This window comes from Agelaius tricolor, unplaced genomic scaffold, assembly GCF_023055355.1.
Source record: "Agelaius tricolor isolate 1412-34295 unplaced genomic scaffold, bAgeTri1.0.p SCAF_3, whole genome shotgun sequence".
Taxonomy (NCBI): domain Eukaryota; kingdom Metazoa; phylum Chordata; class Aves; order Passeriformes; family Icteridae; genus Agelaius; species Agelaius tricolor.
In genome coordinates, this window is record NW_027269263.1 from 54,906,988 (window position 1) to 54,921,142 (window position 14,155).

At 36.7% G+C, this 14,155-nt stretch overlaps 1 protein-coding gene across 4 annotated transcripts in view; it reads right to left on the reverse strand.

Moving 5' to 3' along the window:
* KIF21A (kinesin family member 21A) overlaps nucleotides 1–14,155 on the reverse strand; it is an 86,888-nt gene that overhangs the window by 36,678 nt on the left and 36,055 nt on the right. For 3 of the 4 annotated variants that reach the window (XM_071423886.1, XM_071423885.1, XM_071423883.1), the window contains exons 6-12: nucleotides 11,821–11,988; nucleotides 10,225–10,340; nucleotides 6,025–6,220; nucleotides 5,054–5,243; nucleotides 4,385–4,448; nucleotides 3,483–3,686; nucleotides 104–142 (exon numbers count right to left, since the gene is read on the reverse strand). In XM_071423886.1, the coding sequence (XP_071279987.1) occupies nucleotides 104–142; nucleotides 3,483–3,686; nucleotides 4,385–4,448; nucleotides 5,054–5,243; nucleotides 6,025–6,220; nucleotides 10,225–10,340; nucleotides 11,821–11,988 (977 nt within the window). The remainder of the gene's footprint in view (nucleotides 1–103; nucleotides 143–3,482; nucleotides 3,687–4,384; nucleotides 4,449–5,053; nucleotides 5,244–6,024; nucleotides 6,221–10,224; nucleotides 10,341–11,820; nucleotides 11,989–14,155) is intronic. The other variant, XM_071423884.1, reaches the window with a different exon arrangement.

Here is a 14,155-nt window from a genome sequence, read left to right on the forward strand (position 1 = left end):
TAACTACTCCTGCAGTACCTATGAATCTACCCAACTTCTTTTCATGTATGACAACCAGTTAATTGAAATGACAGGTAATTAAAAACCTGGGAAATATTCCAACCTTCTTTCTTCTTGACTGCTTTCCTCAAGTTTCTGTAGCCTTCAAAAGCACGAGGTACAGTATTGGAAGGCCAAGCCAATGAAGGACAAACCAGACAGTGAAAAGCAAAAGTGATAAGAAGGTAAAAAAATGATATATATATGAGCTTGCGGAGATTAAAATGAAATTTTAAAAGATACCATCAAGAGACAACAAGTAGTAAAAAGGCAATACATCCTGGACAGTTGGAAAGTAAACAGAAAACAAAAAAGAAGCATGTGTAGGTTAACTAATTTGCCACTGATAACAAGTAAATTCAAGTACACTAAGGAAGAAATTTTAGACAATATATTTAACTTTGCGAATTATTTCTAATAATGTATTAAGAAAATATCTCAATTCTAGAAAAATATTTCTCCTCTTTCTCCACTTAAAACTGGCTGATAAAATACTGAAAATTGCAAATATTCCCACGGACCCAAAGTCATATATTCTCAGGAACATATCAGGAAAAAAAACCAATGCACTAGTTTTATATATGCTGATAACATATTGTAATATAAAGTAGGAAAAAGAAAACTTTTAAATCATTACCTTATTAATATTCTAAATAATATATTCTGAATATAATCAATACAAAAAAGTCTTCAAACTGCATTCATGTTTTTGTTTGGGTTTTGTTGTATGTTTTAAAATAAAAAGTAGAAAACTGCAGCTTATTTTTCTGGGATTCAGAAAGTAAATGTGAATAATTTCTTGTTATTTTTTAATAAATTAAAAAAAAACCATGCACCAGAAGCAATGAGATGGACAAAATGTTAGTATTTCTGTCTGTACTTTTTCCTCTTGAATAAACGTGGATTTATCCGTAAAAAAAGTCTGTATGACATATATAAGCATAGAGATGGCTTAAAATTCATCAACTACTGAAATTCCTCATTTCCCATTATGACAAAGTTTTAAGCAAGAGCTTTTACTACCTTTTCACTTTAAGCTGCCTACCACCTTCCTTTGGTGTCAGCTAGGAGCTAGCAAGCTGAACCCCATTAGTAACTTTCATCACTAATTTAAGGTTAGGGGAGTCAAAAGAAAACAGTCAGAAATGGTTACCAGGTATGTAAGGTTAACTAACAACTGAAAGCAATGTGGAAGATTTGCTCAAGGCCTTCTAGTGGGTAAATCACATTAAGTCACACTGTGGGATACTCCAAACAGTAGGCAAAATATTACTGCTGTGTAAACTGCAGTAAACTGTGTAAACTGTTTCAAATAACCTTCATGACAGGTGCTTATTAAAGCTACAGATATTTAATACTACATACCTGCTGCTCATTCAGAACCTTGCTCTTAGACCTTCAGGCTACCTCACAGCAATTTAAATAAGTTGTATGTATTTAAAATTATGCACCTTTTGTCATAGTGTCATACCCAGGAAACAAAAGACCAAGAAAGGCAGCAGATGGGGCAGAACTAGTAGCCAGGCTTACCAACCCCATTTTAATGGAAAAATGCTAGTTAGACAACTTGAAAGGAAGGGCGACACTAAAGAGAAATAGCAGAATAAATGTAACTAAGTGCCTACAGAAGACAGAATTATAACAAAGAATCCCCATCAAACTGCATGGCAAAGTGTCTTGTGCATTACATTAATGTGCACACTGCCAATTCCTGAAATTTCAATTTTATTAAAATTGAAATTTCAGGAATTGTTATTAATTGTTCAGTTAATATTGAAATTTATTAAAATTATTATTATTGTCATTAATTGTTCAATTAATATTGAAATTTATTAAAATTATTTTATTTTAATTATTTCCGTGATATAGCCTTAACACAGACTTCTCACTAATTGGACAGAAGCACTCTGCAGATAGCAAGAATGACAGTGTATAATCCCTTTAAATTCTAACATTTCTCAGCATCTACGGAATTTTCCTCCCAACACATGCACCTCAGAAATTTCTAAGTATTTATTACAAAGCACTCTGCAGATAGGCCAGTAGTTAGATTCAAATCTTAGCAGCACTTTGAAGAGTATGACCCCAATTTATAGAACACAAGGTCCACTTTAAGATGAAGCCATCAAGAGGCCACTTTCAACTTTATTTTTCTACAGCTCTCTAATTCTATAATGCTAGGATTAAAAACTGACCTCAAAAATAATTTATGCTAAGTAGTCCCTACTTTCGGATCAGACTACTTGGCCATCCCATCACAATATTATTTTCTTGGTGTGAGAAAGTACGACTGGCTTTCAAACAAAAACAAAACAAAACAAACCACAAAACCACAACCTAACAACTGAGGCTCTATCTAAGCATGCAGTTAAAGGCATGCTTGATTTTAAAATGTGTTAAAAAATACAAAATCAAATCTCTTTGTTCCTGCATTTACAGTTAAAGGGCATACTGAAATGCTTGGCTGAAGAGAGGACAGAACATTCTGCTGATTTTATTTAATACTTCCATCTTACCCTCAAGTTCCTATAAAAATGAGACAAAATCTATCACAATCCCCCTAAAAGTCTTAGAGTTTCCTGAAAAATGATATGCAAAGAATCTAATTGTACTTAAAATGACTGTTCTCTAAATGCATCAGACATTTGTGTGGTGAACGGATTTATAGATACAGGACCTAAAATTAAAGATATGATTGATCCTCATCTACTTTTTACTTTGACTTTTTCAAGCTTAAACTGTTATTGCTTTACTTTGAACTTGTAGAAGTCTGAAGGACCATTATCAAAAAGAGTAACAGATTAGAAGCATGGAAAATTTCAACTAAAACTGAGAGATTTCTAATGGATGCAAAGTCTCTGAGTACACAACGCCTTGCTGTGCTAACTGCTATCTATCAATTTCTATGAGGATTTTAGTAGATGAGAAGTTGGACTGCAAAAAAAACAGCAAAGCAGGATGTTGCAGAGAGTTAGGAAACCTCAAATTAAAAAACATTCATAGAAGCAAAAGAAGCCATTTCAACAGCTACCAAAGAATCCCCAGCTATTCAGAATATTTCTTCTTCAGAAAGCTGTTTCAGTTTTTACATAAGAGTTTAAAAAAATTTATATTTTTTTTAAACTTCTCTTAAATTTCAGGTGCATTTTAAAAGAAATTTTTAAAAACATCAAAATTTAGAGAGAGCCCCTGTGCTCTTATCATTGTGCATAATTACATAAAAAAGTTCATTACAAAGGAGACACTCAATCTACAGATACTGCACACTTCACTGGAAGAAAAGATGTAAAAGAAAAAACTGTCATTTCAGCATGTAAAAGGGTTTGAAGGAATAGCAGTTTAGGGTCCAAACCCACACAAAAAGCCTTTTTAAGTCTCAGTAATTAAAAAAAATAGGCCTTTTTACTAAGAAAGAGAAAACAGCATCATAATTCATACACCACCTCTTTTTCTTTTTCCTTTCTTTTTTTTTCAGCTTTTCTAGATCTTTCTTGGCTATATCTAGAATTTCCATTGTCTCTTTCTCTGAGGAAAGCATAGAAGCAGAAAATGCTGATGGTCCACCAAAGTACGTGGCTCTCGATGAGGCTCTTGACAAGCTGCGCCGAAGATTTTCATTCACTGCTTCGCTTTCTAATAATTTTGCTCTTAATAAGAAACAAAACAAGGAAGAATTGTAGACCATTAATTACAACTATTTCCAGTACATGAGGTGCACACTCTTTTGCCTCTGTAACTTCAATGCACTTCATTCTGTCTAAAAAGAAACTAGAAAACAAGGTGAAGTCTAAAAAATACAGTGTAGTAAATTCCTTTAATTTCCATATATATATATATATATACACACATGCTTTATGAATATAGATAGTATATGAAAACTACACAAAAGCTCTAAATGTAAACTGAGAATAGGCCCAATAATTTTTTGCATGGTACATATCTAGGACATAGATAAATAAAAGCATCTAACATATTTAAGAGTTTTTGAATTTTAAAAGGAAGTACTTTTTAAAAAAAATATTTTTAAACAAGTAATTTCTCAGTGCTGTCATTTTTATACGAGGTTATAAATGTATAAAAGAATCGTTCTAAGTTTTACTGTCCTTGGTGCAACAATATTAAGTTATCACCATAATTTAGGCAACATTCTACTCTCATTTCTATTGTCAGTTTGATTTCTAACATTTTACATTTTTGTGTCCAAGAGCAACACCAGATGGTCTTAGAAGCTCTCCTAAAGACCACTCTCCTAAAGTAATCCCCACATAGGAAAACAGCTGAAGTATTGCTAACACTTCTATTATTTTTTCAATAAAAATTGTCTGAACACATATAATGCAAATACCTGAGATCTTCAATTTCCTTGATATAGTTATGAATCATGTTGCTAATTTCTTCATTTCCTTCCCCTTTGAAAGAGAGGGAAAAGGGGAATGAGGGAAGGGAAACATTGAGAAAGGGTGGTAACAGTATAAATATCTGAATATAGCTACTAGGCACAAGGTACCAGCAAAGGGAAACAGTTACATGGGCTACACATGTAAATCTTAACTTATTTGTAAAATAGCTTTTCTTCTTAAATTGAGTTACATTTTTTGTTCCTCTCTGATGTGATCATCATATGTAACTTGTTTTCCATATTAGTGCATTTTAACAATGCTTAAATCAAAATTACTTATCTGGAGTTTAATTTGGAGTCAAATTAACTTGGTCTGGTTGTTAAACCACCACAGGGGCTAAGCATACAAATAATTCCTATACAAAAACATTATTTCATGTTTCCTCTTGTTCACATTTCTAAATGGATGGTCAAATCAGAGTACCAAACTATTTCTATTATTAAAAAAAGACTCCAGAAACAGAAGAAATAATCATATGGGGGCCTATCCCTGCCAAAGCAGGTCCTACATTGCTAATATAAAGGCATCATTTTATTTCAAGGGATCAATGAAGCAAGGAAATACAATTAAAGTTCATGAATTTATGAAGCAGTTTATGCACATTCACAGCATACCTGTCCTGGCTAGCACTTGGTTGGCCTGATCACTCATAAGCTGTGTTATTCTGGCTCTAAGAGCATCAATAGTCTCTTGCATTGCTTTAATTCTAACACGCAGGTTGTTGTTTTCTGTTTGCAGCATTGCATTCTCATGGAACATGTCATTGATGCTTTCAACGCCTTCTTCATCTATAATCCTTTTACCCTTCAAGAAAGTAAAAATATTTTATTACTAGTCAAGGCTGACCTACACTTAAAATTCTAAGTTAGTAAATGCAATCCACACATAACTTAGAATTCCAAGCAGACATTCGTAGCACAAGACAATCTCTCAAAGAGTTTAAAACAATGATAAAGGGATAGTTTTCAAAAGACTGATGTCTGGGCCAACACCTTAGCATCTGGGTTTCATGTAATTCCCTTTAGTCTGAAATACAAGTTCTTGAAGAGGTTAAAAAATGAGAAGATAACTCTTTATCAAATCAGAACAGTAGCTCAAGAAGAGCAAAAGGTGATCCTGTTTGGTTATGACCTTTATTGCTCAAAACACTGAATTCAGGAAGAAACAGGCATGAGTATTTGTCTTATACACTTGAGACTAGATTTTTAAAACAAACTGTTTTAGCCATCTAGGAAGTTTCCAAAAGCAATACACAGTAACTGTACACATTCACTTATGCATCAATCTAAGTTGTGATTTGGTCATTTTTGATTTGGAAGTGACTCTCTCATTGCCTTTCAAAAAGCAAACAGCATGCATCATCAGTAAATATCACTGACATTTGCTGACATCTCTTTTTTTGGGGATACGATCTACATTTTCTAAAAATATCTGGTAATCACTGGAATTAAGTGTTGTTTATGTCAGGGCTGCTTTTCCAATGTTTTTAGCATATGAAGCGGAAATAGTCAACAGGCGAAAAAAAAAACAACTGTGGAATTATAAGCATTTTAAAGCAGAAGAAATCCTAAGAGGACAGACTTACAGTTTTGTATTCCATGAGCTCCATCTGTAGCCGTGCAATCTCACTGCGCAAAGCATTTATTTGTTGGCTGGCCCTGTCCTGATTAACCATCACCTTGTTCTTGATGTTCCGTGCCCGGTTGGCGTACTTCAATGTGTTCAAAGTTTCCATGAAGTCTCGATCTGAAGGGCTCACGCACGCTATCATGAGCGTTTGACTGCAAGCCAGAAACACAGGTCAGCATCACACACCAACGGGAAAAAGAGCAGAGAGCAGCTAACAGGTCCTCAGGCACAAGGTGAAACAAGAGTAGCAACTTCTTAGTATTTTACTTGACTTTATATTTTTTGTGAAAATATTTCTAGCTCACTCCAAACCATGAACCACAAAGGTCAGCAGGTGCTACAGGTGCTATGTCTTGTATCTCCCTAGGGTAGGAGATGGTAGATCATTACTTGTTCCACACATGAAATTGTAAAAGCGATTAATGAGTGTTTCCAGAAATGTTTCTCAAATTACATTCAGTTTGCCTAATCATACATAAACTTAGATTAAGGAATTTATAGTCAACCTAAATTCCTCAACAGTGATTTGGATCATGCAGCTGTCAGGACTGATCCCTGAGTTGCTTAGCTACTTCATCTGAAAGATGCCCAAATGCTCATCTTACCTGTCCATACATGTCTAATGCGCCTGTTCTCTATCTATTCCAAACTGGCCGAGTTCTCCACTGCAAATTACCTCCTGTTCTCCAACAGAAGCCCAAAACTAGGGCTTACCCTTAGCACTCTGTGTCTATAACTGTATTTGTATACATTTCATAACACTACTGCTTAGAGCAACTTTCTGCAACAAAAAGCAGCAGGACCAGAGCTCTGGGCCCAAGAGGGCTATGAAGAACCATGCTTCTTTCAGCTTCCTACAACATCCCCTCGCCACCCCATCACGGGATATTGTTGCAGGATGAGAACACATTCCGTGCTCCCAATGAAACATAAAGCAGATAGACCAGCAGGAATCAGTAGGACAAATGCAGAAAAAAAAACCAAAACCATTTTCAGTCCAACCATCATTCAACAGATTCCTTCCTCAGTTCCTCGAGCACACTCATTTCACGTCAGGTAAGAACAGCCTAGAAGGTCTGAACCAGAATTCCAGCTGCCAGATCACTCTGAAGTTGCATAAATTGCCTAAATTCTCAACAAAAAGGGCAAAACACCTGCCTTTGATGGATTGAGTACACTCCTGCAAGTTTTAAAGGAATTTGCTTCTCCATTGTATGTCACAACTTGGATAGGTAAGTTAGGAAGAGTGAACTGTCTCTGGGGCTAAGGAGCATTATCTGCATCAGGCAGGCTGGATTCTGATCTTCACTTTCTATAATTTCAGACTAAAACAAACAAATGAATCCCTGCAACAACTCTGTGAGGCAAACAATCATATTCAACATACACACTCGAAACTAAGCTAGAAAGAGTAACTAGCCTGGGTCTACCAAAAAATATTTACTTTCAGAAACTCTTCCTCAGTCCTCACCTGTATCTTTGTGCCAGTTCTCCAAACTCTTTTAGTCCTCAAGATAAGGCCATGCAAGATTTGGAACAAATTTTTTAATCCTGACATTGAGAATGTGCTTACTTTTCTAAATCTCAGAAGACTGGTTCTGCCTTGTGTTCAACTTGAACTCCAGTTTTCTATCTGAATTGTAAAATGGACCAGGGTTTTTTGACACTGTTCTACCTCCTTTATGTCACCATTCTTTAAATTGCTCCTGAAGTTAGGAAGGTTTTAATTTTTCATAGTATACATTTTAACATCCCCTTTAAAACACCAATGCTCCATATTTTTATTTTAATAATTCAAGAAACATTAATATTTAAGTGCTACTTCAGAACTGTTACAGCATTATACTTAAAATAAGGATTATTGTCAGAATAGTACAGTGATACAATGTTTTCATCACTGTTAACTCAGGATTTACTACAACCTAATCCAAATCCTTACTAGTAAATGTCTGTAAGTATTTGCTAAGAGAGAAACAATAATGTGGACGGTTATACCTAGAGTGGAAGTTGGAGGGCTACAGAAAAGGCATAAAGAAATCTAAATCTGATTGTCCAGAAGAAAAAAACTGCAATATTTGTTAAAATTTAGCTTTCCAAAGTATTTTGATTGCCAAAGCCCAGACAAGAAACCATTAAAAATGTGAGGATTTTATATATAAATATATATGAAAAAAATCTTCCTTAACAGCAACATGCTGATTTGAGATGTCTCTGCATATATGTCACTTACAAAAAACTGGGGGGAAGGAAGGCATCCACACAAGTCTCATCAATCAGAAAAAAGACAGAAGGAATACATACAAGTACCATTACAAACTTTCTGGGGCAGCATTTGCCATCTGCACATTTGTGCTGGTTTTGGCTGGGATAGAGTTCATTTTCTTCACAGCAGTTGGTTTGGATTTGTGCTGGAAACACCTGCTATGGGTCCATGATGCAGATATGTTTGAGCTGCTGCTGAGCAGGGCTTTCACAGAGTCAGGGCCTTTTCTGCTCCTCAGGCTGCCCCACCAGTGGGTGCACAAGGGGCTGGGAGGGGACAGAGCCAGGACAGCTGAGCCCACCTGACCCAAGGGATATTCCATCCCATATGAAATCGTGCTCAGCATATGAAGCTGGGGTAATGAGACAAAAGGGGGAATATCCAGAGTGACAGCATTTGTCTTCCCAAGTCACTGTAAGGCATGAGGGAGACCTGCTTTCCTGGGAATGGACCTGCCAGCCCATGGGAAGTGAATGATTTCCTTTGCTTTGCGTGCATATGCGACTTTGCTTTAGCTAACAAAGTGTCCTTATGTCAAACTCTGACTTTTCTCCCTTGTGATTCTCTCCCGGGGCAGGGAGGGAGTGTCCGTGCGGGGCTCGGCAGCCACCCCATCGCACACTTAATAAACTCCGGGACTGCTCCTGAAGAACACGGGGGGGAGCCGTGGAGCTGTCGGACGCGAAAATATTTCAGAGTCAAAATAGTGTTTCTACAAAAGGCCGATTTTAGAAGAGTTTCAAAAAAACATGCTCAGTAGCTGGTGTATTTGATAAAAATTTAATTAAGTGCTTTTTGCATTGATTTACAGAAAGAGCTTAGCAGAACTATGCGGTTGGATTTCTGCTGATTTGTTTGTATTTCTGGAGTTTCTTCCTCCCTTTTGCACTTTTGAAAGTTTCTAGCCCTTATTTTACTTGTTGTTCCAGCTCTTTCTCTCACACTGCAGTGCTTCAGCTTGTTACTAAAGCTATAACTCTCTGAAGAGCATCACAACAGTTTGACAATTTTCCTCCACTTCTCCCTACTCCTTTGGGCAAAAACTTCCTACTCTCCCAGACACAGGAGCCAGGTGTATCGAATCACATAAAAAACCAAGAATATTACCTAACTAAAATATACTCAGCTTTGGTCCCTCTTATATTTGTACATGTTAGCATTACAAAAACAAAATCTGACTTATTTTAATAAATTTGTTAATATTTGCTTATATAAAGCCTTCAGAGGTCAAAGCTTCCCTTCACTGTATGCTCAGAATGTATACAAATGGATTCATACAAACCCTGGTGAAAGACTACTTTGTTTTTATTAGGCTGCAATCCAGCATCAGGTAATTGAACAGGTGCATCATAGGCTGAGATACATAATCTCTAAAAAGATGGAAGTGACTGTGGGTGGTAAACTGACTCCAAGCTCCTGTGCATGGCAGTCAGAGCAAACAATTCACTGACATTTAAAGAATAAAGCAAGGACAACAACAAAAAAAAACAAAACAAAAAAAAAAAAAAAAAAACAAAAAAAAAAACCAACCTCTAAGGGAGAAACTCATCACAGCTTTAAAACATGCTGTAAACAAAATCTACATCTACCATTTCTACTATCCACAATCTACAGATATTTTCATGGGAAGAATTTGCCTGAAAATGGTAACTTCTAAGTAACCTGAAGCTTCATGTCTAGTAAAATAACAATAGCACTGGAAAGAATAACACAAAAATCCTTGTTAAAATCTTTCTCTTCCATTGACAGCATTATTTGCACGAGAATTTATCTCCAGAATCTTCCTTGAACAAGACTTTTATTGTCATTTAATATTCATTTTACTTTCTGCAGATTATGTTCTCATTCATGCTCATTCACAATGAAATACATAAAATGTTCCAATTTTCATACCTGTTTCCCCCAAGAGAGTCTTGAAGCAGCCTTGTAAGCTTTGAATCTCTGTATGGTACATGAGTTGCCTTCTTGCTTTTATCTCCCAGTGCACTAATTACATTGCCAAGTGCAAGCTATAAAACACCAAATCACATAACACACAAGTCAGAATCAGCTCCTGTGTAGTTTTATATTAAAACACTATAAATTGGAGTCAGCATATTGTGAGAAAATTAATATACTCATGACAGGTAGCATAAAAATATTTCTGAAGATTTCTGTATTTTACATTTAGAAATTCTTGTGTTATCAACAGTGCATTGGATGACTTACAGTCTGGCACCTGGAAGTGCCACAGTGCTTAGCACAATTCATTTTCACATGCACTATTAGTATCTCATGTCAGTCACAAACTCAAGTTGGTACTACTTAATCTAAAAAATATTTGCTTCGGATGACAATTAAAGTTGATCTCTACCTCTAACAGTAGCTATAATTTCTTTAAAATTAATTTTATCAATCTGCTTTATGCTACATTTAGAATAAAATATGAGGTATTTATATGAAGGAAAACCTCAGAATTTAGTTCCTCTACAGTTATAAAGCAAAAAAGTCTGATAATGATTTCAGCATTTAAGACTTGAAATTGAAGGCTCGTAGTCCATAGCTATCCTGTTCCATTACTGAAAGGATCTAATGCTTGTTTATAAACAATCAAACATTTGGCTGTGAAATCATTTTTATGTGGAACCACACACACTTCAGTCAAACTGAAGGATTTTGCTTTAGGTGGTGCCCTGTACTGCAAGGTCTTGCTTTGGAAATGCTGCAGCTGCCACCAGCAGATGAAGAACTGCACACACCCTTTGAAGAATTTAAAGCACTTTCAATCTTTTCCACAAAACTGAGGGCTGGACCTCACTGTAAATAAAAGTTTTGTGATCTTCTACTAGTTACATCACACTGATTTTCACCTTCACGCACTTTATGCATTCTTTGTTAGGACACAACTATGTCATCTAGATCACCCAAATCCTGCTGGCTTTGTGCTTATGTCAATGAAGAAATTGAACTGAATATTCTTTCTCTTCCATATAATATAACCGGAAAAACTACAGAAAATAACCAATGTCATGATGGCAAGAGAATAATTGAGAAAATTCTAATTGAACAATATCCCAGAAAACTGGTATTTAATATACCAGTTTTCCAATACCAATATAAATATATATATTTATTATATATATATTAAACTGCACAATAGCCCAGAAAAAACAAGATATATTTTCACATATAGAACAGACATGTATTTTTGTGTCTTTTTTAAAAACAGTTAAAAGACTTTAAAAGAGCCTCTACATAGCCATGGTGCACAAAACAAAGACATGAAACTACAATCTCCACTGATAATCACCAGCTCTACTTTTCAGTGCAGTTCAGCATTAACAAAAACATTAAATACAGTTAATTTAAAAATTACTTCATTTAATACAGTTAATTAAAAAATAACTAGTACACAGACAAAAAAAAATTAAGGTATAAGCTATAAATTTCATTTCTAAGTGTTCTGCCTGGGTTTGTTTCACATTATATTGTATAGTTGTATAGTCTTACTAGTCCACAGTTGATGGAAATGCCTTCCTTGGCCCTTTCTCCTGTAGCTCCTGTTCGCTTTAACCTTTCAGATCCCGCCAGATCAACAAAGTGAAACTTGGCAGTAAGAGTTTCATATTCGTTCATCTCAGAAGACTCAGATATTATCCTGTTATCAGTGGCATTATCCTGAAGCAAAGAAGAACCCACAAGGCTTGGTGAGGTCTTTCACATTAACATTTGCAAAGTTCAATCAACAATTATTTACAATACTACCTCTTTACTATGACCATCTCCTTATTCTTTCTTTTATAACAACAGTATTTTGAAACAGACTATCTCCATTTTTATCATATGTACTAACACACCATTCTTGAAAACCTAGCTCTAGATGCATGTGATTACAAATTACTGTAAGTACAAGCTACCATTGCTTCTTGATGAAGAAATGAGGGGAAACACCTATTAAAATATACAAGTCTCCAGCAAGGTCAGCAACAAATTTGTATCTCTCCTAAAATGCACTCTTGAATCAGTTGTCAAAGGAAACTGATTTAAAAAAAAAATAATTAATTACATTATTATCCCACAAAATCACCAGAACCAGCTAGTTTATAAACCTGCCAAATAGCTGAAAGATATTTTGATTTTATACCTCTCTAAACCCCATCACCAGCCTCCCTGTGGGATGATTCTTCAACTTACATTAGGAACTATTGTTGGAAACCATTTCTCCTAGCAGTCAGTATTCCACTAGCACTTCTGACTTCCCCAGCAAATAAGAACAATAAGAGGGAACAAGGGAAAATGAAGAGGCTCCTTTCTCCCTTCCACCTTGCTCCCCCAGGTATGACTGGCACTTGCCGCAAGCCTCTGTCAGCGCAGGGAGTCTGCCCAGGAACACACTGCCCTGGGGCAGGTACCACAGCCTCAGCCTCTTTCAACTTCACATCCCAAAGCACAGCAGGAAAATTATCCTTTTTCATTAGACAATCCCAAACTTTTTTTCTGTCAATTAGTTTCATTCTACCATTCACTGTAGACTTCTATTTTACTTTGAGTGTAGTTAGATTTATTGTCAGGAAAGTAACTCAATTAGAAAAGAACCTAAATCACTCACTTCTTGACCTTACTGGTAAGACACCCATTGCAGGGTAATTTCTACTAACTTGGCATGGTGTCAGATAATAAGCATGTATTGAGTATATACTGGATTCATAACAAACTCTCAGAGCCCAAACGACAAGCTTTATTAGGAATTTCTAATCACATTAAGCATAGAAAACTCAGAAAAGCCTTAAAAAACAAAAACAAACAAACCCAAGTCTAATGAAAAAGCCAAACACAGACCCTCAGGTATTCTGTGGTGACCTTTATGTCCTTGGCCAGCCAGCCTGCAGCTCCCTTCCCTATTGCAAAGGGTAATGCAGGTCTCTGCAGACCAAGCCCTTCTGATGGTAGTTAAATATTTCATGCATCCTTTTGTAGCAGTAACAGAAGAGAATGGGAACTGTGCCACCTCCACAAGACCAGCAATCATTATTTCTGCTATTTTGATGTTTACACTCTGGGGGCCACACTCTTATTCCCAGCCCTCAGAACCATGATTAATGCATCCTTTCACTCTCCCTCATTTAGCAAGTGAAATGCACATCCAGAAACTTCCCAGAAGCATGGCTGGTGTGCAGAGAGCCCCAGGAGCCTGTCTGAGCACTGCAGCCCTGGCTGCCTGCCAGCCCTGGGCACGGGCCACCGCGCAGAGGGGGCACGGCCACGGCTGTCACCCGAGAAGGAGGAACCGCGTTGCCCTAGTAACAAAGGTCTCCCAAAACTGTTGTCTGCAGAAACTTGAGCTACATCTCTCCTGGCCACCCAATAATAGCTTGTATTAATTTAGATTCCAGGAGCGTTCAAAGGACAGTGTCAGGCCTATCCTCTACTCTCCTAAACAATACAGGGAAAGAAGAGGGTGTTGTCTTAAAAAATTAAGGATTTAGAAATGCCCAGTTCCACAGTCAGATTATCTTGTGCGTATCTCCCAAGAAAAGCTGAAACAAAACAGTTTGACACAAGGCAGAAGATGGCCACCTCTTCCTCTAACACAAGCCTCTGTAAAAACACAGGCAGAGCCAGGCAACAGTCCCCTGGGGCAGCTCAGCTGGCAGGGAAGGCTGCAAGTGCACCAGCACTGGGGGACTGCTGTGCCAACAGCCTGCAGGAAACAGGCCCCCACAGGACTTCTCAGTCTCCAGTAGACAGTTTGCAACAAAACTTTCCAAGCAGTGTCACCACACAGTGACTGAAGTGCCCTGTGTGGGCTTGGAGTGTGATGCCAATCCCTCCCAAGTGAAGACAG